The sequence below is a fragment of the Diadema antillarum genome, unplaced genomic scaffold (genome assembly GCF_040938485.1).
Source record: "Diadema antillarum isolate AM-2024a unplaced genomic scaffold, OU_Dant_1.0 seq00000782_RagTag, whole genome shotgun sequence".
In the NCBI taxonomy this organism is placed as follows: Eukaryota; Metazoa; Echinodermata; class Echinoidea; order Diadematoida; family Diadematidae; genus Diadema; species Diadema antillarum.
The window spans coordinates 957044-983485 of NW_027271670.1; the positions used below are offsets into that span (position 1 = coordinate 957044).

The 26442-nt window shown below is 39.0% G+C and overlaps 1 protein-coding gene across 1 annotated transcript in view; it reads right to left on the reverse strand.

Annotated features, from left to right (window-relative positions):
• The window catches only part of LOC139739075 (cold shock domain-containing protein E1-like), a 49967-nt gene that overhangs the window by 17331 nt on the left and 6194 nt on the right, over nt 1-26442 (reverse strand). The window contains exons 2-14 of the mRNA XM_071649688.1: nt 17907-18232; nt 13789-13889; nt 12705-12753; nt 11837-11933; nt 8621-8781; nt 7632-7679; nt 5574-5671; nt 4809-4935; nt 4129-4215; nt 3263-3435; nt 2204-2375; nt 1299-1394; nt 566-610 (exon numbers count right to left, since the gene is read on the reverse strand). Of these exons, the coding sequence (XP_071505789.1) occupies nt 566-610; nt 1299-1394; nt 2204-2375; nt 3263-3435; nt 4129-4215; nt 4809-4935; nt 5574-5671; nt 7632-7679; nt 8621-8781; nt 11837-11933; nt 12705-12753; nt 13789-13889; nt 17907-17933 (1281 nt within the window). The 5' untranslated portion in view covers nt 17934-18232. The remainder of the gene's footprint in view (nt 1-565; nt 611-1298; nt 1395-2203; nt 2376-3262; nt 3436-4128; nt 4216-4808; nt 4936-5573; nt 5672-7631; nt 7680-8620; nt 8782-11836; nt 11934-12704; nt 12754-13788; nt 13890-17906; nt 18233-26442) is intronic.

Sequence of the window (26442 nt, forward strand, 5' to 3'; positions counted from 1 at the left end):
CTTTTGACCTTTGACCTTGAGCACGTGCACCCAAAAGTTGATAGGCACAACTTCACCCCCTAATACACATACATGCCAAGTTTCATCAGGATACCTCAACAGCTTTTGATAGTTACCTTGTCCACAAAATTCATTACGGACGGACGGAAAGACGGACGGACGGAAGGACGGACGGACGGACGGACGGACGGACGGACGGACGGACGGACGGACGGACGGACAACCCGAAAACATAATGCCTCCGGCACCACTTCGTGGCGGAGGCATAAAAAAGAACAGGCTGGTACCAATTTTAGGAACTAAATCAGTCTTAGTCAAATTAATTCTTGGTTTCTGATGGTTTAATGAAACAGAGCAGCCATCTGCTATGACAACAAGCAATAGCTCTCTCATATGTCACATAAAATAAAACACATAACAGGGTTGTAATTTTGTCAGAATTCAAAACAAGTGTTTGATTAGGAGAAAATGCTTCTCTATTGCAACATCTATTCCCCCTAGCATCCAAGCCAAGACAAAACACAATGATAAGTTTGTGAGGGCTGAAAACAGAGAGAATACTTACTGGTATAACCGAGAATTCCACCTCATCAGAGACACATATATCACCCTACCAAAAGAAAAGAAAAAAAATTGCAGACAGCATTTTGTAAATTCTGACTATGGTTTTATAAATGCATTGCTCCAATCTGTCTACTAATTGCCATCAATATTATTATTATCATTATTATTACTATTTATTCAGCCAAATGGAAATGAAAACAACATTACATACATTCAAATGGAAATGACATATGGAAACATTAGATGTGAATCCTGACATATTTTCAATCATAAGCACTAAACTTCATCTTGAAGTAATGCATCATGTAAAGGACACTACTTTTTGTTTGGTGGTTTTGTGCTGAAACTTTACATCATCATTTTTAATATTCGTTGCTAAAATTTGACATGGTAGAGTAAAGCTTTCTTCCATTTGAGCCCTGTTTTTCACTGCAGAATTTCGAAAGGTCTTTTAATTACTACTTAAGATTTAAACTGGTTCCTAAAACAGCAACACATTTCTCCCTGAAATGGCAGATTTTTGTACATTTCTTGAGGATTTTGTGCAGACTAAATCAATTTTTCCGATTGCATCAAACAACAGCAGACATAAGAAAAGCCTCTTAATCTCTACACTTTTAAATGACTGTTAAAAAAGCCACATACTTTAGAACTCTGAATATCACAATACATTGCTGATCGAAACATACTATCTATTTCAGTCAATTATGTGCCAGTGTGCTTGTGTGACTTACAGCTTTTAGCATTTCACTGAAGTGAAAGAACATCCTGGCCTCCCTGCAAGCACACTTAATGAAGCCAAAGCCATCCTTCACAGCTGCTACTGTGCCCTGAATATAAGAAATAGGACGAAAAGTCTGCTGCACGAGTCTACACGAAACGTCTACACAAAAGATGTACAGTGTATGACTCTCAAACAGCTGCTTGACTTTCTAATTATAGCAATGAGACAGAAACTAATTTGACTTTCTGTTTTCTCTCATTATAAATAAAATTTTATATCATTTTGTCACAGCAGAACAAATAAAGATATACGCATATCAATTAAGGGACCTGAACTTTTACTTCATTGTAACAAAATTATGTTATAACAGTGTTCATTATATCAGGAGCACACAGTACTTCATTTTTTTTTTGGGGGGGGGGGTGTAGAGAAATAATAGAAGAGAACATATTTGTTCTAAAGCCCCTTTTGCTTATTTTGTGACAGTGACGTCTTTTCTCACTTGAACAGGAAGTTATCAAACACATTCAAGAATAAGTACCTCATTTTGCACAACATAACAGCACGATGCAAACACCATGCGTCTAGATATTATCAAAACAACTTTTTAGTAATTTACATATAAGTGGGGAAGGGTTATGACTTTCTCAACACTTCTATAGTTTTGATCTTTTTCCTCCTTAATTCATTCATTGCTCTCTTTGCATTGCTGTCCATAAAACAAAAGTACTATCATAGGCAATTTTTGTGCAAGGCTATTTGGAACAATAAAAAGATGCCTCCTTTTTTTTGTGTGTGAGTAATTCAAAATCAAACACAATGATGGGAAAAAACATTTTCCATCAAAATTTCGTCATAAATTTGAATGTTACAGAGCATGCGCATCACTACTATCATGACTAAAGAGAGTCTCACCGTTTCGCGAGTTTCGCTGCCGCACTCAAAGGTGCACTCCAGGAGGGCGATGTTGGTGGCCCGCTGGAGGTGGTCCCGTCGGTCAGTGGCGATGTGAAAGTCCACCATGTCTCCCATCAGGAAAGTGTACGAACGCAGGGTGTCCTTGTCGCCAAACGAGAGCTCTCGCTTCCTGAGAGGGGCAAATTGTGGTGGACAGCAATTTAAGACCATAAATAAAGAGACAGAGGTAATGATTACAATTTGATTCTCTTAAGCGAGACCTAAAATCTCTGCATTTTCTAGAGTTTTGCTTATCCTCCACTTTCAACAACTTCAAGGGAAATTCTGTACCAGCAAAAAGTCTGAGAGAAAGTGTAACATTTTACAAACACAACAGTGAAAATCTGATCAAAATCAGATGAAATTAGGAAAGTTATGAAATTGTGAAGTTTAGCTAAATTTCATAAAACAGTTTTTGAACAGTCAATATGAATACGCAAATTGTTAGTTGATGATGTCATCGCCTCACATCTTCCCATGTAATTTGTGCATAAACTATGCATAGTTTCACTACCCGCTATTTTGCTTTGCATAGTTTGGGCAGTGTGACCACAAACTTCACGAGAAGTTACCAGCGAATCTTTCTTCAAAACTCCCTGCATGCACTTGAGAAGTCTCTCATTTCTCGCAAAAGTATGCCTAGTTTTGTGTAGTGAGACTTCGCACGGCTTAAACTTCAAGAAGTTCATGTCATGTGTTTAGATTCATGTCGTGTTGTTTAGGCAAACTGCGCATTATGCTGCAAGTTGTTGCTCATTTGCATCTTTTATATTCAAGGAGGGCGCATGGTTTTTGCCCCGTGTTTGAGACCAAAACAATGGGTAGCTTCGCATCACTCGAACTATGTGTAGTTTTGTTGGTAGTGTGACTACGTACTCAAAACTTCTGGAAGCTATCGGGAAGGAGAGTATGCACACTTTTGAGTTGTGTGACCGCAACTACTGAGGAAGAAGAAAAATGATGACAAGGGAGAAGAGAAAAAAGAGGAGAAGAAGAAATGATGTGAGGTTTTCTCACCCTCCATCTTGGGTGCTGTAGACCACCTTTCCGGGGAATGGTTCCGTCGTCTTCTTGTTGGTGAAGCGAGGAATGACCTTGGTAATGACTCCCTTGTACGTCTCAGGACTCACATCCTCAAAGATGACTGTTCCTGCAGGCAGCTTCTTGATCTTAGTGGCAACCTCCTTGTCCTGTCAACAAGCCGTATAATTTGATGTTTTGTTACATTGAATGAAAAAGGAAAAGAAATTAACAAACCACAAAAGAGACTTACACAAGAAAGAGGATCACTAGCGCATATTAACAAACAAAAAACAAAACAAAACAAAACAAAACAAATAATGATGATGTAGCTGGTTATCATAATATAACAGAAATACGTTTCACACCTCATATATTACAAATTTTTCTTTGGGGAAACTGAGATGTTCCCAAAAACAGTAAAATGAGAAGGAAAAAGACTGAAATTGAAAAGGCATCTCAAACTTCAATTCCAAAGCAAAGGAATGGCAACATTGATAACAATTTGACAAGTCCCTTTAAAGCAACCTGACATCCACAGACAAAGTTGGCTAAGTAATGAGAAGATTTTCCACGAAAGGCCACTCATGTTGACTCCTTTCATATATGGGAGTTCTTGCAGAGAATAACTATTTTTTTTGCAGTACAATTCATTTCACAATGCATCAACCAACTTTAAAACAGCACACCATCCATTCTTTTTCACACATAGTCTATGCTGAGTTTGTCGATGTATATTTGGAAGAGTATACTCATTTCTAAGGCCTGTGAGAGTTACAGCAATGAGCACGAAGGGTAGAATTCATTGCATTTGATGAGGGGGCTTAAAGGCAGCTGACCCAACTGCTCGGCATCTGACTTACGTTACGAGTTCCAATCTCAAAGTCCACATCATCCCCCAGGATCAGGTCGCTGATGTCACCGGTGAACTCACTGTAGTGGAAGAATATCTGTTGGGAGACAAACAGGGTTTCATGCAGTCACACAACTTGATTTTACTTTCAAAATTTTCACAACAGAACAGCATTCACACATTGCCATTGGCAATCTATGAATTTGATAATAGTTCTCATGTGTACAAGTTTGTCAAAAAGCAAAGCTGAAAAATCATGATCTTTCAGCAGATCAACCCTATGGCAGATGGATCAGTGACATACAGTGGACTCTCATTATAACAAAGTCCTCGGGACCGACAGTTTTCTTTCGTTATATCGAAATTTGGTTATAACCCAACAAATAAACAATAAAAACACATAGAGCCGATAATGTTGCGGCCTAAATTTTTATTTCGTTGTAACCGGAATTTCGTTATAACCGTGTTCGTTATAACGGGAGTGCACTGTATAGAACAGACAAATGTACTTGTGTGTTTGTGCATGTGTGTGTGAGAGAAAGAGAGAATACTTTTCCATGTGCAATAATTGCTCACATTTCAATCTACTCAAGAATCATTCAGGGCATACCTAAATGACATTTATAGTAATATTTCAATGCAAGATGTGAAATTTCTGATGGTTGCGAGTCTTTGATCGGCCCTACTTACCTCTTTGACAGCATCGGCTCGCTCGATGAAGCCGAAAGATTCCTTCATGGAGCAGACGACGCCTTGGTAACGAGGCACTTGGGCTGACTCTAGGAGTCGCAGCTGTCTAGCCTGCATGTGGCCATTTCTGATCAGAGCAAATCAATCGTCGCATTGGCTCAATGACTTTCTTCAACTTCAATTGCCATGCTTTTCAAAGATATATATTTTTTCTATATCTGAATTGAGTTAGATTGATTTGTTTCATGTGGCTGCTATTTATGAAACAATGGACATTTCTAAGCAAGCAACCATGGGACCAACAGTTTACAAAGTTCCCTCAGAAGGACTATGCAAATGAAGATAAAGTACCTTGCAGGAGGCACAATGTTGCAGCCAGGGGACTTGAACCAGGGATCTAGTGACTGAAGGCCCAAGGCCTTATCCAATGAGCCACACCGGCTCTTCAAAGGACAGTGTTTCTTTTCTGAAACACTAGCAATGCTACTGAATGGGTTTACTTTTGTGGGATAGCTGGTGAGGGCTGCCATTATTCACTTTGACTTCTATCATACCATTTTTGTTCTGTTCCAACTCTGTTCTACCTCCTTATTTTTCCTGGCCTTCTAAAAGAAATCCAAAGAATATCAAAGCAATTGGCAGTCAAGCTCTTAGAACCGAGTTACATACAATGTATATGTTGAATACTTGCTAACCGTCAATTGATATGCAGCCAGTAAGTGGTCATATGACATAACAGACATATGCTGCTTAACATTGGTGTACCTTTTGTCTGTTGCAACAAGGAAGGCAACTTTATCCCCCTTCTTGATGGCAGTCCCCTCTGGCACGTCCTCATAGCTGTACATCAGGAAAAAGCTTTCCTGTTATCATTTTTTTTTTTTTTCAGCCAGAGGAAAAGTAAAAAAGAAAGCAGGAGAAAGAAATAAATAAGCAGTTTTCTAGTTGATGTATTCATTTGTAATCATTCAAATCTATATGTACAATGTACTATGCGCACACCATACACAACACATGGTTCGTTCACTCATGTCATATATGGCAGTAGCTTCATTGGTTCACAATCACTCTACATATTCTCCAATTCACTGTAGAAATTCCAAGTCATCAAATCTACCATTTCAGATGTTTGTATGACACAGAAGACACGGAGACCTCCCATTTAATGAGTTGACCTGATAAATTTGATGGCTTTTAAGAAGAACTGGCACATCACAGGCAGCTTGATGGAAATTTTATGTGCCACTCAACATTTCCCCTATATACACGTCATTAGCTGGCAGGCATGCTTCATTCTGACCTTCTGCCGTAATCACCTGGCTATTAACAGAATATTCTGTATGGAAAGAATCTCTACAAGTTCATGACCTCTTTCATGCTCCACAAAAACAGGAAGGAGATGTCGCTGTGCCATAAATAGCCATCACAGAAATTATTCCCCCTTCCACCTGCTCTGCAAATCTGTCAGATTTTGTTAGTCATTTACTCAAAATGTTCTTTAACCAAAATATCTCAATTGAATCTCCCCCCCCCCCCCTCATTCATCACAAAAACAACAAAAGGAAAAGTGTAACAAGCTATTCTCTAAACTTATGATGAGTTACAATCTTCGCCACCATATTATCGCATACCTCTTGAATAAAGTGTATGGCTAGTTTTGGTGCAAGCACCATTACACCATTCTTTGTACATAAAATATTTATCTCCCAAAGTCTATCAGCGGTTAACCAAGTGATTTTATACCATCTAGCCTATAAATAGATATCTTGTATCAAGGTATTTGCCACCATGGCTTACTGAAAGAGGGGGTAGGGGGCAATGTGGCCACAAAACCACAGAGGCTGGCAAAGTGTTATTTCCCATTAAAAAATAGAATGCTGTGGTTAGTCTTTGAGATCCTTGATCTTCAAGATTTGAATTCCTGATGTCATGGGGCAGTCTGGGGCCTGTTGCAATGTGTGAAGTGCTCTACTTGCAGTGTTCACAGGTGTACACAATTCAGATTCAATGACCAACTTTACACTCTTTAGTGGTGCAGCATTTACAATCATTATGGATCATGGAGGTGTTTGTAGTGTTGTAACCTCACGCCTGTCTAAAATAAAACATCAGAATCTACATTGGTCATCACACTGACAGGCAATGGCTTTTAATGATGATGCATCCTCACGCCTGTCTAAAATAAAACATCAGAATCTACATTGGTCATCACACTGACAGGCAATGGCTTTTAATGATGATGCATCCTCACACAAGCCTGCATCCCTGAAGCGAATCTCACTGTGTCATATCTAATCAAGAATGGTTAAAAATGGCCATGTTCAAGCACTCAAAGTGAACTGAACCATACTGTACCGTACCATTACTGCACCAGATTGAGCTCTGTTTTGAACTTGATTCTGAGGGGTCACACATTGCATAAGAATAGGATCAATCACTTAGCACACTTACATTGTACATTACATACCAACATCCCATCACTAAGGCACGGATTTAAATTTTTGTATTATGCGTTACCTGCACTCATCTCATGTCAATATCCCGTACGATACGCTTTTGGACCAGTTTGCATTCGAGCGCTCTCTGTATGGGTATGGTACAGGTATGGAACTGTGCGCTTTTGGACCACATCAGGAGATACGATGATCTTTTGAACATGTATGGCACTGTTCGGTTCTCATTACGAGTGTCAAAGTGCTCCCCTGGCATGGGTACAGTATGGTATGGCACGTTTTAAAAAGAGCACTCAAACACATGCAACAAGAAATTATTGAAAACATTTTGACAACTGCTAATGAATGCACATAAACAGAGTGCTCTTACCCCACTTATTTCATAGGCTACTTGTCCGAAAGGTTCAGATCCGGAAGCCTAGGATGAGAAACAGCAGTTACAGAAGAATTACTATCTTATCATCGATGCATATTTACTTGAAAATCAAATCACAATTACTTCAAAAGTCAATGAACACAACAATTGTAAATTTTCATTATTGAATAGATACAAGGAAAAAACAACAACACATGCCAAAACCGCTATAAGTTTGTACATATGATTCATACATCGTGTTTTCATAATATCGACCCTTTTGCATTGTGAGCCCACAAACTTTGTTGGAACTTTGCCAGGCTACTTCAATGCAATTCTTCATCCCCTGAAACCCCCCAAATAAAAACAAAAACCTTTAATGGAAAGGTAGACAACTCACTAAAGAATAATAAATGCTACAGTTACACGTTTGTACTTATGAATGCTAAGGTAATACAGTTGTGGAAATTTTCACTTGATAAAGTTTTCATATTGGGTCAATTTTAGTGAACTTCACTTGTTTCTTATGATTGTGAGTATTCTCGGCTGAGAACATCTTTATCCACAACTCCTCACGTCTCCCAAAGATATTTGTGCTCGTGCAGTGAAGCACACAATAAAAGAAAATTCCTCTCTGCAAAATATTTTACATTAGCAGTACCATGGGGTCTAGGAGTTTACATCACCTTTGAAGTTCAGTGATGGTTACTTTTAGTACTTCTGCGCCGACTGACGAAGATATCAAGCCAGCGGATGCACCTATTTTCAAGTATGGGACAGTACAGGTTACATGTGCACAACAGCACAATTTCCAGGAGCGTAGTGTATACTGCTTCTTTTGAAAAGTTATTCTTTTTACAACACCTCATATCTAATACACACATGCATACACTCTCCCAAATGGAGGGAGAGATCTCGATAGGAAGAGAAAAAGAAAGGAAGAATGAGGGGGAAAGGAGGGAGGAACGGAAGAAAGAAACTCTGTCAATTCTACGAACACTCACTGCTTTGCTGCTCTGCGGTTTGGCTTCGGTGACAATCAACCCCTGGAGCTGCTCTTGTCCCAAGATCTCTGTGGACACCATTCCCGGTGGTAGCTTCATTATCCTGCTGGCGATGGGCTTCCCTGTACGACGATCGCTGATCATCTCAAATTCCACGGGGTCTGGAAACAGAAGAGCAACAGTTCTTAAACTACCACTCCTCAGTTGAATGTTTATTGCCACAGGTTAATGACATAGACAAAAGTACCAACAACAGTATCTGTAGAAACCCTTTGCGGCAAGGCCTATACTGTATATATGCTGTTATTTTGGCGTACAGATTTTTTTCGCGAATGAGGAGGTCATAGACATATTCGTGAGATGTTGTTTTCGCGAACTGACGCCGACACTAACGTAAATGCGCTATTACCCTAGCGCATGGAGACATTTTCGTGTGTTGTTAAATTCGTGAAATTCATGAAAATTAAACCCTCGCGAAAATAACAGCTTATACAGTAATTAGTGGCAACAGAGATTAATTTCGAGATATGTGCTAATCATTCAGAACATGCGCTTGAAAGTACTCCTAATAAAACCAAACATCGTGAGCTGCGTCGTGACATGAAGCTAGTCAAGTGATAAATACTCCACGGAGCCCATACAGCTGGTTGTATCATGTGCTGCTTTCTGACAGAGTTTGCAGTTATACAAGTCTCTTTCTCACACACACACACACACACACACACACATACACATGCGCACCACCTACACACTATCCACTTCCTGTGTAATGACCAGTACACGTGTAGGTAAACAAACACGGACCACTGTTTACCAAATACATACTATGTTTTCATCATCTTGGACCATAATACACTACTCCACATTGACTGATGTGCAAGTTCAGACGTGAGGATCTAGGCACTACTACTTTGTCATCATTACATCATGTTTCTTTTCTGTGCCAGCTTCCCCTCAAAATGCGGTCACATGATCTACCCACACACGACTGCAAGCACTGTCTAAAATATTTCCACTCAGTGGGGGTTGTTTCCTTCCTTGTCTTTCAAGAGTACATGTATGTCTTACATATTAGGAAACCACTTCCGACTGAGCCCCCTCATTTTGTGTTTTGTTTCTGTCAAGATCTGTTACAGTACGTGATGAGCCTGAATCACATTTTGCTGACTTTTCATGTTTTACAGGTTTTGATGTTAGCCCACATATAAGAATATCAACAACAAGAAACAAAAATAAGCAAAAGGAACTGACATAAACAACTCTTCTTTAATAGCTAACAATATTTTTGAATTTATCAGAAAGTCATTCTCCAGAAGTGCTCAAGTACCTTGCCACAAAACAAGCTTTGGTTTAAAAAAAAACAACAAAATAGAGTAAAAGACACTGAAACAAGACTTTAAATGGGTGTCAATCTTCTTCTTTTTTTTTTTTTGATTACTTGAACTGTGTCTCTTTCACTCTAATCTCCCAGGATAATACATAATTATACGTCACACATTCATCAAAAACCTTTTGCTCTATACATGCAACAGCAACAAGAGACCCGCGGGTCTAGCGCTCACCTGAGTATCGCACGTTCACCTTTCACGCAGTCACTAATCTAAATTATTCACAGCTCTACCAAAATTTGACGAGGCATTCTCAAGTGGAAGATGAAAATGTACAATAAGGGCCCAATTTTTTCAAGATTCCTTAATTTGGGGGAATTGGGGCCCCCTGGGGCCCTCTGGGTGGGGCATGGTGCCCAGTTTGATAAATTGAGATCCTGACCACCTAGGGATGCTACCTGCCAAGTTTGACAAAAATCCATCATGAGGTTTTCAGGAAGAAGATGAAAATGTACAATTCAGGCCCCCATTTGGACCCTTCCAACCACCCCCCTCCCCCTACCCCCAAGAGGAGCACCCCTGGATCTCCTATGAACAAACTTGAAACTACAGTCATTAATGTACTCACTCATAGTATTATCTCAGCTCTATAACTTCTGATTCTAGAGAAGATTTTTAAAGATTCCTTCATTTGGGGGGTTTGGGCCCCCTGGGGGCCCCCTGGGCGGGGCATGTGCCCATTTTAACAAATTGAGATCCTAACCCCCTAGGAATGCTACCTGCCAAGTTTGGTGAAAATGGGTCATGGGGTTCTCAAGAAGAAGATAAAAATGTACAATTTAGGCCCCATTAGGACCCCCCCCCCCCATCCCCCCCCCCCCCCCCCCCCCCCCGGGTCCCAAGGGGGGCACCCCTGATTCTGCCATGAACAAACTTGAAACTACAGTCATCAATGTGCTAACTCATAGTATTAACCTAGCTCTATCACTTCTGGTTCTAGAGAAGAAGGTTTTTGCCGATTCCTTAATTTTGGGGGGTTTGGGCCCCCTGGGGGCCCCCTGGGTGGGTCATGGTGCCCATTTTAATAAATGGAGTTCCTAACCCCCTAGGGATGCTACCTGCCAAGTTTGGTGAAAATGAGTCATGGAGTTCTCAAGAAGAAGATGAAAATGTACAATTTAGGCCTCATTAGAACCCTTCCCCACCCCCCTCCCCTGGGTCCCAAGGGGGGCACCCCTGATTCTGCCATGAACAAACTTGAAACTACAGTCATCAATGTACTAACTCATAGTATTAACTTCGCTCTATCACTTCTGGTTCTAGAGAAGAAGATTTTTACAGATTCCTTAATTTTGGGGGGTTTGGGCCCCCCTGGGGGCCCCCTGGGTGGGGCATGGTGCCCATTTTAACAAATTGAGTTCCTAACCCCCTAGGGATGCTACCTGCCAAGTTTGATGAAAATCGGTCATGGGGTTTTCAAGAAGAAGATGAAAATGTAAAAAGTTTACGCACGACGCACGACGGACGACGCACGACGGACGACGGACGACGGACGACGGACGACGGACGACGCACGACGCACGACGCACGACGGACGCCGGACGAAGGGCGATCGCAATAGCTCACTTGAGCCTTTGGCTCAGGTGAGCTAATAAAGTGGCAATGTAGGAAATATGTACACTCAATTTGTGGATACCACATTTGTTTCATGTGTACAAAGAGAAACCCAAAGTGCAGATTTACTCCTCATGAAATATCAGCACTGCACTGCACAGAAACAATGCAGAACTTTTTTTTTTTACTTTTTTTTTCACTGCTACAAAGTGCATCACGTCTAAAAGTATTTTCAGAGTGCAAGGAGACAAAATCTCCTAGGGGGCGACATTACCTCCAATGTGCAGAGCCTCGATGGGGCCCTCAAAGTGGCTATAGTGGAAGAAGAGTCTCCCCTCGCGGTCACAGCACTGGAGAAATCCATAGGAGGACTGCACGAAGGGGATAGGACAAGAACAACTCAATCAACCAGAGGCTAAAGATAGTCGTACCCATGTGCAGGTTTAATGAGACAGGTACTCTCTTTGATACAATGTCTTGTGCTTCTACAAATATCACTTACCCTTTAATATTAATGTGCTACTAAATGAGGAAGTAAACATAGACAACAAACTTGCCTTCTACAGAGCAGTATGCACGACATCACAAGGTATCACTTTGCCTGTCCAACTGATATTTCACCTGAATGAATGTCAAACACTGTCTGCTCTACATGGGGCTTGCACTAGAATTCAGTCCTCCAGGAACACACATTGCAATCATTCCCTTTAAAACATAACCAATACTTCGTTTTCATTTCACTTAATAAATCCGATAAATATGGGGAAGTCAGCTTTGTATTGTCATACAAATCGGGCATGAGGAAAGATCCATCAACTCTGAGAAAAAGGTGACAGGTTTTTCTTTTTCTTTTGCCTTCCACATCGATGGGGAAAGATGAGGAGATAGGGAGCACATTGACTTTGGCAGGATTTCAGATCTTCCCTGGCTAACTGAAAGGTCAGGGGACTGCTGGAATCTTCGTCTTTAAACACACTGCCTGATAAGGAGCGTGGAAATCACTTCTGTTGCAAAAACATTGAAGTCTGCCACTCACCCTTTGAAACCGTACCGGTCTGGAGTTACATTCTACGTGTGTACACGACAGAACGTGTGATACATTTACTGAGGAATGAAAGCAATGTCATGGGCAGGAGACTTACCAGCATTTTTTCAATGATACCAGTTTCTCGTACAGGCACTGCGGCAATGCTGGGAAAAGCAATGAACAATATTAAAGCATGAAGCAACTTGGGGCAACATTTGTCTTTCTGCTGATAATGAAACAAGTCATTTGGTGAAATCAAGACTCATAAATCTTGATATGATAAAAAAGACATATATACAAATATAAAGACACATCTTATATACAGACATACACATACACACACAAAACACCAACCACCACATTTAGGAAATAGCATAATACAAGAATATCTGAAAAGCAGTAAACCACCACGTTAACCCCCATATATGTGTACTGAAATATACAATGCACATTATTCACAAGAACACATCATTTTTTTATACACATACTGTACCTACACTAACAAGTACAGGGATCCCCCTCTATTTATATTAAGACAAATATCCTTTTGTTATGTGGACATCCATATTTAGAAAAGGCTTGAAGTCTACACTGTGGCACAGAAAGAGGAGTGGTGTAATTCTTTGTAATGTTTTGACTTGGTTTAATAATTCAACTGTATGGCAACAGAAGAAAGGAAAAAAGCATTACCCGAGACTGACTCAAAAGTATGTATTAACTTTAAGGATACAAGTTAGCTTTATACTTGCAACAGATTATTAATATACAGTACCTCAAATATTCTGTATTTGTTATTAATATTGTAAATATGTGTTGTACAGTGGACTCCAATTATAACGAAGTCCTTGGGACCGGCAGTTTTCTTTTGTAATATCGAAATTACATTATAACCGAATAAATAAAGAATAAAAACAAAGAGCGGTACATGTTGCGGCCTGAATTTTTATTTCGTTCTAACCAGAATTTTGTTACATAACCGTGTTCGTTATAATGGCAGTGCAATGTCTCAGTACAAAATGTTGCCTTGCGAAACATATCTTATATATATAAAAAATTCATTAAAAATTGCCTTCACTGTGCAGGAGATGAAAATGACTAGAAACACTTTCCATAAAAGATACATGTGTATCCTACACAACAGTTTATAAGATTTAAAAAAATATATATACATATATCAGGTTCATTATCACAGTTCTTACCCATTGTTGATGGGTGTCCCTGGGTAGCTCGTTGACCTGTGAAAAGTGAGGGCGCCCCCATTGGGTGAAAAAGGTTTGGAATGGTCCTGGGAATTGCAGCGCTGGTGAAGAGAAAGAGAGAGAGAGAAAAAAACCCAAACAAATGTGTCAGCCATTCACGTCCTCATTCATCAAGTCTTGGGTTAACTCTGCAGCAGAAATCATCTTACACTAAATTGGCAACACTGAATATCACTGCATGTACTGTATGTTAGAGAATTAGTTGTACATCATGAAACTGGTTGAATTTAATAAATCTGCACAAAGGGAAATTTACAAAAATTGTCAATTTTAAATGGAACAGGAACTTTAATCTTCTCATATGTGTTGCCACATATCGTACATGTAAGAGAAAGTGCTCTACAAATTGTGCAAATACTAGGAGGCTTTTGATGCTGTATACATTAATTTCATCAAATCTAATCCTAACCATGTGCTATTTCTGTCAGGGGGGGGGGGGGGGGGGGAATCTTGTCGATAACACAATGATCTGGCCTTAAATTGTCAAATCAAAGACTGTTCCATTTTGTTACTTGCATTACACACTTGTAAACTTGTTTGCAATACACAGTGTACATACACTGTAACTGTGTAGATACTTTATTTACAGAAAGCCACAAACAAATTCTCTTTGACATGATAAAACATGGCAGGTGAATTTTGCTAAAAGTTTTCATTGCATCACGTCAAGCAATATTTGCTACATATGGCCAAATATATGTCAGTTCATAATTTAAACAAAACACTGAATACTGCATGCATCGATACACATCTGTGAACACTATCCAGACATTGCAAGTGTACATTCCAGACACACAATATTCCATTCTCCTAGACTTTTATAACATGGAATGGCAAAGAATGTGAAGTAAGTACAAGGACAGAATTGGGGAAAGATAGGGCAATATAAAATATCACATTTATAAACACACACAAATTTTTTAATATGTATTGTGTGTCAATCAAGAAGAAAACAAGAGGAATGGGGGGGGGGGGTACTTAAAGAAAGCCTAGGTACATGTAACCAATTAATCATGTTGTTATTCCTGCACCACATACACAACCACATGATTATTTAAACTTTGCTGTAATGTATAATGTAATATGAACTATGACTAGCAACTAGTTCCATTTGAATGATGTAAACAAAGCACAGAGAGGCTGAGTAATATCATCACTCGGCATGACGATGACACATCATTTCTACACAACTGTGCGTCTTGTGAGCACTGCGCCAGCAATGCCTGCGCTGCAGCGGGCGGTTGGAATACAACCCTGCGTAGATGGGCTGATGCTGGAAAACAAGCAACCCCTGGTTCCCCTCTCAAAGATAATTACTGGATGAGCAGCTGGTGATGACAAGCTGTCTGGTGACATTCAATAACACATGATCAAGACCTACAATTGTACATGTGCTCAACACCCGCACGGGGCAGCTCCTCAGCTGTGCAAAGGGGCATAGCTGGGTACACATAGTTTCGCATAACTGGATTCCAGGAAAGCATGGGCCCAGCCTGCTCTGCCTTGTTGTGTCTGATCGAGCACTTTAACTCTGTGTTGACACAAAACAAATCAGGACTCTATGCATGAAATCTGTTCAAAGCATTTCCCTGATGGTTCCAGATATTTCTCATTTGAGATATAAAGTACTTCTTGGGATGTGGGAAACTGGTTAGAAGTTTGCTGACAGCATGGTAACTATAAAACTGTACACACTGCCAGTACAGTTGAACCTCTCGTATCCGGACAAGTCGGGACCGGGGCTCATCCGGATAAGGGATTTGGCCGGATACGGGAGACTCAATGCTTTATACATGTACATATACATACACATGTACTGATGTAGCCCATTGTAGTACCACATGTAGTAATGTGTATACTGCAACCTTTTCATTGTTGCACTCAGTAACAGACCCCAAAATAGAGGTTCGTGTTTGCAAGAATGAAATCATTTTCTTTTATAAATTCTTGGGATGATTTACCTAAATAATTATTAAGAAATGTATCAAGTATATGTAATTCATGTGTGATTGTGTAGGAGTTCTCAAGGAGTTGGGAATCCCCCTTTCCTCCCGTAATTATTGGGAAAAAATCATGGCGAGATTGCGTCCGTATAATAGAGAGATCCAGATAAAGGGAGGCCGGATAAGAGAGGTTCAACTGTACTTTACTAGTAACTTGTCACTGGTACAATCACGGGCATTAAAAATGGAACAGTGCACACTTATGTACAAGTGTGCATGGTTGCATTTGTATAGCGAAACTTAGAGCATACTGTACCTCCAAACAGAAACTCTGAAATAAGATTTCAGTTCATTTAATGTACGTTACAATGTATAAAGCACTCTAGTGAAAAGGAATTACACTGTATTTCTTTTCATTCTACATATCATCTAATGTATAATATTACAAATGGTGCACTGAGTTAATAATTCTTCTTTGTCAGAAGTACATGTACGATTATTGTGAAATTTAACAGAATCAAGAAGATACACATCTTGAATGAGCATCATACATTAAAAAAAAACAAACAATACATAGCAATGATAAAGGTAAATATTCTCTCCTTAGCCTAGTGACTACATTACACTTGTATGGAGTACATTCTAGTGTGCAGCATATATTTGAAATTCTTTTGTATCATGTGTGTAGCATGCAAAGGGAATGAATCTCCTCAAATCATTTTATTCTCAGTGTACATTTGTAAACTGCCAATGCTTTGCAACAATATTCTTCCAATTTGCTATCGAATTGGTGAAATGAAATATTCAAATTCAGGATTTGTGCACTACCCATCACAAGACGCTGTGCACGAACAGAACATCAGGCACACGACTCAGACAACACTAATCCATGCCTCACATATTACACATACACTGCATGTACATGTACATTGCCTCCGGCGCAAAAACAATTCAAAGGCAAATCTGTCTGCATCATGCATGCCTACATGTGCACGCATCTCTGGACTGCGCATGACGGAATGTGGTTGCCGTTGCCAAGATGTCAATTACAATGCCCGCGAAACAATGCTTGTTTATGCTGGTTGGAGTGGGCAGCAAGCACTGATGTCTTCAAATAGTTACGGTGTACTTGCACATCACTGTGAATGTACACTGTACATGTAGACCTGCTCGGTTTGGTTGCTATTCCAGCATAATGGGGGCTTCAGTATACAGATCAATAGCAGATTTATGCACAGACATAGCACAGATGCATGTACCTGACTCATAGCAGAACTCATTGCATCATCTTCTCTTTTGCTTTCCAAATTCTGAAAATTAATATCCAGGTCTGTCATTTCCTTCCAAGGAAAATTTAGCAGATATTTCAACATGGGCAGCCAATAATGAATGCTAATAATGGAAAACTTGTATACCTAAAGATTTACAGTATCATACTGTATTATTATACTGACTGCATAGTATGCTGTCATCCAAACTGAAAGTTTTATAAGTTTCACATCAATGTGTATGTGTACTTTAAGGTTTCCATACAAATTGCATGATGTACCATTGATCAATGCTTTATTCTTACCTTTGTTTTTCTCTTTGATTTGACATTTTGCTCTAAAGTTCATATCATATACACAATACGCCTTACTTGTAATCAATTCTAATGGATGTTGTTAACCCTGTACAACTGATGAAAAAACAAAAAAACAAAACCCAAACATATTTGCACGGAAATTAATAAATTGGTGATCTTAAAGCATAAATAGCAGAGAATAGTAATTCAGTCTGGATAATGCAAACCAAGCAGAGAAACACACAGACACAAACACAATAGTTTGCGACATCAACACAGGATAGTGATATTAAAGAAAATGTACAGAAAATTCAACATATTATCATTTTCTGGCATAATGAATGATAATAATAATGATGTCACAAACTATTGTATTTTTCTCATCCACTGGAGGTGGCACTGTTCATAACTTTTGAACAGATAGCTGCATTCGTTCATTACTTTTGAATGGACTGCTGTGTTCATTCCGTCCACATGCATATTTAGGTTTCATTCCCCTCATAGCAGTCTCCAAGGACAAGTGATGCAAAGTTCAACGTCAATTGCCTTACCTGCATTTTCCATTGAGGACTGGCCATTATCTGTTGTATAACGATTCCCTGGTACAGCTGACAGCAAATTCTGAGATGGTTTTAGATGAAAGTGAATGGGTGTCAAGGAAAACTTTTCTTCGTTTCTCTCCTGGTTTCTTCTTGGCAGAGTGCTGCTCTTTGCGCTTCACAGTTCAAGTAACTTTTCACGGAGTTCCTCCAAGTTAGAGCCACTTGACTTGATGGTCTTTGAATGGTCGGTGCTGTGTTGAGCTGAGTAGAGTTGACAGAAAGACTTCTTACAGCGAGTGTTGCATCTCATGGGCAGCTTGGATGAAGGAAGGATACTGCATCAAAAATGGATACAAAACAAATTTAATAAACTTAACCTCACTGTATGCGGCATTGGCATCAACTTTAGTGGTGCACAAATTTCAGTGCATTTGCCCATAGAAACTAGAACTATCACTCATTGTGATTAATATACCCCCACCCACAATTGAGGAAATTAGCTCAACCCGGATTTTATTTTTACTTTTTAATGAAAAAAAAAATTACCAAGGCAATGCACTGTCCAACACTAAATAAATGTATTGCTCACTGTTAGTCAAATGTCCCACATCTCAAGTCTAGTGCTCAAAAACTGAGTGAGCAAGATAAATAAACTGACGATTTCTATGGTTTTTATTAAAAATTGTATAACCATGGCACAACACAATGTTGGATATTAACCAAAAAATGAAGTTTTGCACAACTAATCATAGCCATCACATGTGCCAAATTTCAAGCCAAATGCTAACAGGATGAGGGGCTTAGTTGAATTCACAATATCAGTGTATCATTTTCATTAAAAATATACTGTTACCATGGCAACACATTTTCAACACTGACAAAAGAGTTTTTGCACATCTAGGTAATGTAGAGGTAACATGTGCCAAATATGAAGCCAAAATGCTGTAAACATAGAAAGTTAAAGTAGGATCTAATCAAAATGTTTGTATGATTTTCATTCAAAATGCACTGTTACCATGGCAACACATTGTTCAACAATGATGAAATACAAAGTTTGCATATCTCTGTACTACAATGGTTGCATGTGCCAAATTTCAAGCCAAATGCTCAAAAAGTGAGGGATTTAACTAAATCCACAATATTTTTTTATGATTTTCATTCAAAATTCATTACCATGGCAACGCAATGATCAACAATGACGAAAGGTTAAGTTTGCACATCTACATACCATAGTGGTCAGGTGTGCCAAATTTCAAGCTAAATGCTCAAAGACTGAGGGAGTTGGCGGAATCCACATGCTTTTTGGTGAAAAAATGTTGTTACCATGGCAACGCATTGTTCAACAATAATGACAGATTAAGTTTGAACATCTATATGCTATAGTGGTCATCTGTGCCAAATTTCAAGCCAAATGCTCAAAGACTGAGGGAGTTAACTGAATCCAAAATATTTTTGCATGGTTTTCATTCAAAATATACTGTTACCATGGCAACACATTGATCAACAATGACCAAAGACTATGTATGCTCATCTACGTACTATAGTGGTCACATGTGCCAAATTTCAAGCTTAATGCTCAAAGACTGAGGTAGTTACCTGAATTCACAATATTTTTGTATGCATTTTAGTGAAAAGCTGCTGTTACCATGGCAACCCATTGTTCACCACTGACGAAAGATTAAGTTTGCACATCTATATGCTATAGTGGTTGCATGTGCCAAATTTCAAGCCAAATGCTCAAAAAGTGAAGGATTTAACTGAATCCACAATATTTTTTTATGATTTTCATTCAAAATATGCTGTTACCATGGCAACGTATTGATCACCACTGACGAAAGATTACCTTTGCACATCTACGTACCACAGTGGTAATGTGTGCCAAATTTCTAGCTAAACGCTTGAAGACTATAGAAAGTTAGCTGAATCCACAATATTTTTGTATGTTTTTTGGTTAAAAAAAGCTGTTACCATGGCAACGCATTGTTCATCACTGACGAAAGATTAAGTTTGCACATCTATATACTATAGTGGTCATGTGTGCCAAATTTCAAGTCAAATGCTCTAAGACTGAGGGAGTTAACTGAATCCACAATATTTTCGTATGACTTTCATTCAGACTATGCTGTTACCATGGCAACACATAGAAAAAAAAGATGAAAGAGTAAGTATGCACATCTACATACAATAGTGGTCACATGTGCCAATTTTTAAGCCAAATGCTTGAAAACTGAAGGAGTTAGGCTAATCCACACATTTTTGTATGATTGGTAAAAAAAAAATTCTGTTGCCATGGCAACAGATTCATCACCACACACATCAAAATGTGTTTTGCACAAATATATATTACATTGATCGCATATCCCAACTTCAAACTGAATTGCTACAAAACTAAGAGATTAGAGCAATCCACAACATTTTGTAAGATTTATATGAAAATCTTCCGTTGCCATGGCAACGCATTATGAAATACTCATGAAAAAGGTCTCTTGCACATCTGCCTGTGATAGTGGTCACACATGCAAAATTTGAAGTTTATTGCTAAAAAAATGAGAAAGTTGTTCAATCCACAAGTTTTTATGAAAATATGCCGTTGCCATGGCAACGCATTATGCAATAATAATGAAAAAGGTGTCTTGCACATCTACCTTTGATAGCAGTCACACATGCCAAATTTGGGGTCAATTGCTCAAAAAATGAGAGAGGAGTTCGATCCACAACATTTTGCTAGATTTTTTTAAAATTTGCCGTTGCCATGGCAACTCATTATGCAATACTAATGAAAAAGGTGTCTTGCACATCTCCCTTTGATAGCAGTCACACATGCTAAATTTGGGGTCAATTGCTCAAAAAATGAGAGAGTAGTTCGATCCACAAGTTTTTATGAAAATATGCCGTTTCCATGGTAACGCATTATGCGATACTACCGAAAAAGTGTCTTGCACATCTACCTTTGATAGCGGTCACACATGCCAAATTTGGGGTCAATTGCTCAAAAAATGAGAGAGGAGTTCGACCCACAAGATTTTGCAACGGACCGACCGCCCGACCGCCCAACCGCCCGCCCGACCGACCGACCGACCGACCGACCGACCGGCCACCCGACCTCAGGGGGGCATTTCATGAAGCGTTTTGTCAGATATTTCGTCTGACAAAATGTTAAAAGCTACTGAAATCCTTGCATCAGGGGGGCATTTCATGAAGCATTTTGTCAGATATTTCGTCTGACAAAATGTTAAAAGCTACTGAAATCCTTGCATCTGATTGGCTGAGAGCAAATTTGTCCGACAAGTTGTCAGACAAAAATGCTTCATGAAATGCCCCCCTGATTGGTTGAGAGCATTTTTGTCCGACAAGTTGTCGGACGAGAATGTTTCATTCCTATATACCCCCCCCCTACACACTATGTGTGGGTGGGGGTATAATAAATGATACAGAAAATATCTTTTCCTCATAAATAAAATGTACCCCAAATATATGTTTGAAACATGATGTAGATATTCCTATCAATTGTATGAAAAGTTGGTCATGGCAAGATTTTACACACATTTTTTTTCTCCTTGATGTTTATTGATTTCATTCAAATCATTCATGAATTAACCACACACATCCATACATACACACACACACACACACACACACACACACACACACACACACACACACACACACAATTCCAGGCGCAAAAATCATTGAACAAGACCGAATATTTAGAATACACTGGCTTCCCACAAGCAGAGGTAAATTTGCACATTTACAAATGCGGCAACATTGTACTTGGAGAAAACCAAGGGAAGATCGCCTTGCTTCTCAGATATTATTTGTAACTGCCTATTATGTTTAACTAACAGCATTTTAATACCTGTGTACATACAGTGTATGTGTGCACCGTATACTTTAAGATGATTGTACAAAATAATATGCTTAATATCTTTTATGCACGACGCAGACATGATAAAACGTTTACACTAGCTTCAGCTGTATCTTGAATGAGAGCAGTCATTATGTGAAAAAAAAAAAACATATCAAGTTGAATAAATAATTTTCTGTGTTTGTGTCTTGTTGTTGTTTTTTTTTAGATATATGGCTTAAAAGAACAACCAAGACAGGTGCAGGTAGAACATTCATGCATGTTTTGTTTGAAATTTCATGTCTGACTCCCCCATCCCCTGGTGTCAGAGGTACCATACATTGTACGAGGGTTACAACACTGCTAATAATAACGACACCATTGTTGCACCATGAGCCACATTTGACATTGATGTGTGCTGAATCGGCTGTGACTGGCATGATCCTTTTAATGATACACTGTATCATGTTTCAACTTCTCTGACTGCACAGATAAGAATGCAAAGATAAGAAGGCAGTCTGCGGATACACTTTGTGAATGAACTGATACAAGTAATGTATTAAATATTTACCAGGTACTTAATCTTATTAAAGATCAAATGGCTATATTTGTATGATCATAATATTACACAATATTGTGTGAATTTACCATTTGCATATATATCTAATTCACTTTTATGCTCTTTATTTCTAGGACAAGGTTTGGTAACATGCTCAAGCACATGCACACAACTTATATTCCTAATCACACTATCTTTCAACAGTTTTTACATCATACATTGTAGTCAAAATTCATACACATTGTAGTTCTTATCACACAATTTTATACCCAATCACTGGGAGTTATACTCATGAACGTGTGTACTGTAAATACATTGTAATGTTGAGTTCTGCATTTGACATAATTCTGAACTTTAATTGATAGTGCTTTAACTAAGAGTGTAAATCTGCAAATTTCCACAGAAACAGAAATAAACTTCAAATTCAATCTAAACCATTCAGCTAAAATTTGCAAATTTTATGTTATCATTTCCATTTCTACATGTACTTTGACCACTGAGGTTTACTACTCTTTTAAAGAGCATGGCATAAAAACTGATCTGCTATTTTTTATAATGGCACAAAGTTGACATTGTTTCTGAAAAATGTTTCTCCAACAAGATGAAACATTGAATAAGACTTTGCCAGCCTACACCACCCTCCAACCAAAAACTAAGCATAGCCTACAATATGTTTGTTTCATTGTCTACCATGGTGAGATTTTGGTCAAGGAACCTTGTCACCTTTGACCTGATGCTCATAACTTTGAGTTGTATAATGCCTTCATCCTGGAGGGTGTTTCATAAACCTGGGGCCTGTCTTATAAAGACTTGTGATAGAAATCAATCACAAGTTTTGTGAGAGCTGCAATGCAAGTTGCATTGATTTGGGGACTTGTGATTGATTTGAAGGCTTTACAAGACGGGGCCCTGTTCTTAAAGTTACGAGCGACATAAGAACGACTGGTGATCAGTTCTTGTGCTGAATTATTGAAATTCTTTATGTATAGGACATCAGAACTGATCATCAGTCGTTCTCAAGTTATTGGTAACTTTAAGAACAGCTTTATGAAACACCCCCCTGGTGTGGTTTGGATTTTTGCAATGTAGGCCTACACAATGTAGGCCCCTACACATTGTACATCGTATGGTTCACACACACTTATGATAAGTTCCCATTTAACCCATTAGTAGTTGTACCGCCCAAAACCACCATCTTATTACTCCCTATAACACCCGAAACCACTCGTTTGCTTTTTCTTTTTTTAGTTTCGTTTTACCATTTTTATTGTTTTCATATAGAATGTATACATAATTTGAAAGAGGTCAAAGGTCAACAAAAGTATGTCAGAATTACTTCTGTGACATACCATTCTCTTGGTGAAGTCTTAACAGGCTTTCAAATAAACATAACTTGTAATAGACAAAAATAAACATGCAGTGAGCTATTTTACATAATTTAGAAAGAACATGTCAAAATGAGAGTAATATTGCCGCATCTTCTAGGGAACCATAGGCCATTATGTACGGAATCTTCAGTTGGTAAAGGGTTAAATACCTCGAGGTGCCAAGTAAGTATACTTGGGTGACCCGCACCTCGTCATAGTTAATGTTTGCGCATATTTGAATCACATTTCGCCACTGAAATTCTTTGAAATCCAACTCACATACAGGAAAAATGCTGAAAATTCCAATGGAATCACAAGCTCACTGATCGATATCGAAAATTTGCAGCTATCGTCGTCAAACGCGAACGATGCGAAATAGCTGTGCGCTAAGGAAGGGGCCCGCAACTCGTCACCCGCGCTCCCATAGGCAAAGCATGTAAAAGACGTGTGCGGCTGACCGTGATGCTCCCATAGACATACACGTAAAAGATGCGTGCGGGGACAGTGGTGATACTTATAACACGTAGGGTCCTATTCCGATTAAAATTTCCGATTTTCGCGAAAAACTGTTCGGTTTTCACCAAAATTTGCTTGGCCCTGCCAAGTTTCAAGCATACTGAACACAGTCCCGGGCATAAATTTTTGTTTAGTGCGTTTAAAACGATTTTAAGCGGGGTGACGGTATTCGGGCCCCTGACGAGGTGCGGGTACCTCGCTATACCACTTCCGGGTATGCTAAAAAGAGACAATCCCTCAATACTTTACACCATGTATGACTAGACAGATGGATGGATGGATGGATGAATGGATGGATAGATGGATGGATAGATGGACAGATAGAGAGAAAACCCAACACATAATGCCTTTAGCACTGCTGAGTGAAAACAGTAGTAAAACATCTGTTCCTGTCAGACATGTTATCATTCACCTTTGGCAATGACATGCTTTCGGAAGCTCCATGGTGCTGTCATCCTCAAATACCGCTTCGTGGGTGCACAGACTCAGACGTACACAAGGTATACTTTTGTGATAGAAATTCCTTTACCTCATAGAACTCAGGCAAACGAAAGACAGTAAGGCATGTCTGCTGCGTGCTTCACAATTTTTTTTTTCTTTAATTAATGACAGGTACAGCTAGTTTTACTTTCTTTTTTTCATTAAGAAATATAGTTTAAGAGCCAATTTCCTGGTTTTTACAAGAATAACAAAGTCTTCTGTGTTATTGGATAAATTGTCATTATGTCCATTTTCAGTACTTGCAAATTGCAAACACTGAAATAAAATAAGAGAACTCTCCATGAGATGGTATGAAAAAGTAAACAAAATAACATTATTAACTCTCACAAGAGATAACAACTGTCACTCTGGTATGTGAAAGAATGAAAAAAATCAACCAGTATTAAATTACAAGCTCAAAGTGAAAGTAAAAAAAGACAAAGTGAAGAAATTTCCCAACACAGGTCACAAGCAGACACATCATACTGAACAGATTGTACTGTATGTTGATACTTTGTTGGGGGAATCAGCCAGAAAGGAAGTGAGAGCTTCAAAATCTATGTTGTTACTCAGTTTTGTGCTTTTAGTCACTATGCCCTTTGACACTTGTACTGTACATTAGATGCTGAAAGCACACTAAGTCAACATATGCCTATCGACACACATTCTCATCAAACAATAACATCCACAGCAGAAAACTTGTGAGCTGACCCGAAACAATCATGTTGCAATGGCAGTTGCACCAGTAGATTGTTACGTCTGTATTCACTTGAACAGACAGTACAAGAGTGTGCCACATCCACCCCCCCCCCCCACCAGACTTTGTCTACAGTAACTTGTACATAACCGTCTACCCTCAGGGCACCCATGCCCATCCCACATGCCGCATACCAGGTATGATCATTACACAGTGACGTAGGCAATGTACAGGATTAAGGTTCCGCATAAGCCTGATGACATTTGTACTTGAGTGTATTCACCATGTGAGATGTAAAACATCGTCAAATTTTTCCCAAGTATGTCGCCCACAGACGGAAACTGGAGTGCAGCTTGTTGTGGAGAGTGGTGGACACGTGACCAGGAGGGAAACCATTCAGCATGCTACACTGTACATGCCACACTCTCAAAACGGAAATGAAATCGAACCCCACCTTGTTTTTATTGCAGTTACTATAATTTTAATTTATGTCTACCTCACTGACTTCTGTTCTTATTCATGCTTTGAGAAAGAATCCTGAACTATTTATGTATCACGGATCTGTAAAACTATTTCTGAATTAAAGGTTTCAGTCTTGCTGGTTGACAGTGCAGAATCATTTTTCGCACTCATTTGCATGGCCAATTTCCATTTGAACAATACACTGAGGGTGTACAGTGTACTCGTACTTGGCAGTATTTTGAGACAAAAGAAACACCAGCTCCTGGAGTTAGCAGTTTGTATTTTGTCTTGCTAGAGTGCTGAAGACTTTAATACTGAAGGCCTTTATACCACAACTTTGCAAAGAAACAGATCACTAACAATCACACCTACAGAGCGTACGACTATCCAGTAAAAAAGCATGATCACACTGACTTTTCATATAAAAATGCTATAATGTTTTTGCCCCCATGTACTTCTAGCATTGCACACAGCCCAAAGCACCACATGCCAAAATTTTAATGGTTACAATTTGTCTAACAATTGGAAAGCAAACAAACAAACAAACAAACAAACAAACATATTAGTACAACCATAGAGCACATGATTTCGGTACTAGACCCTGAGTCTGACAGACA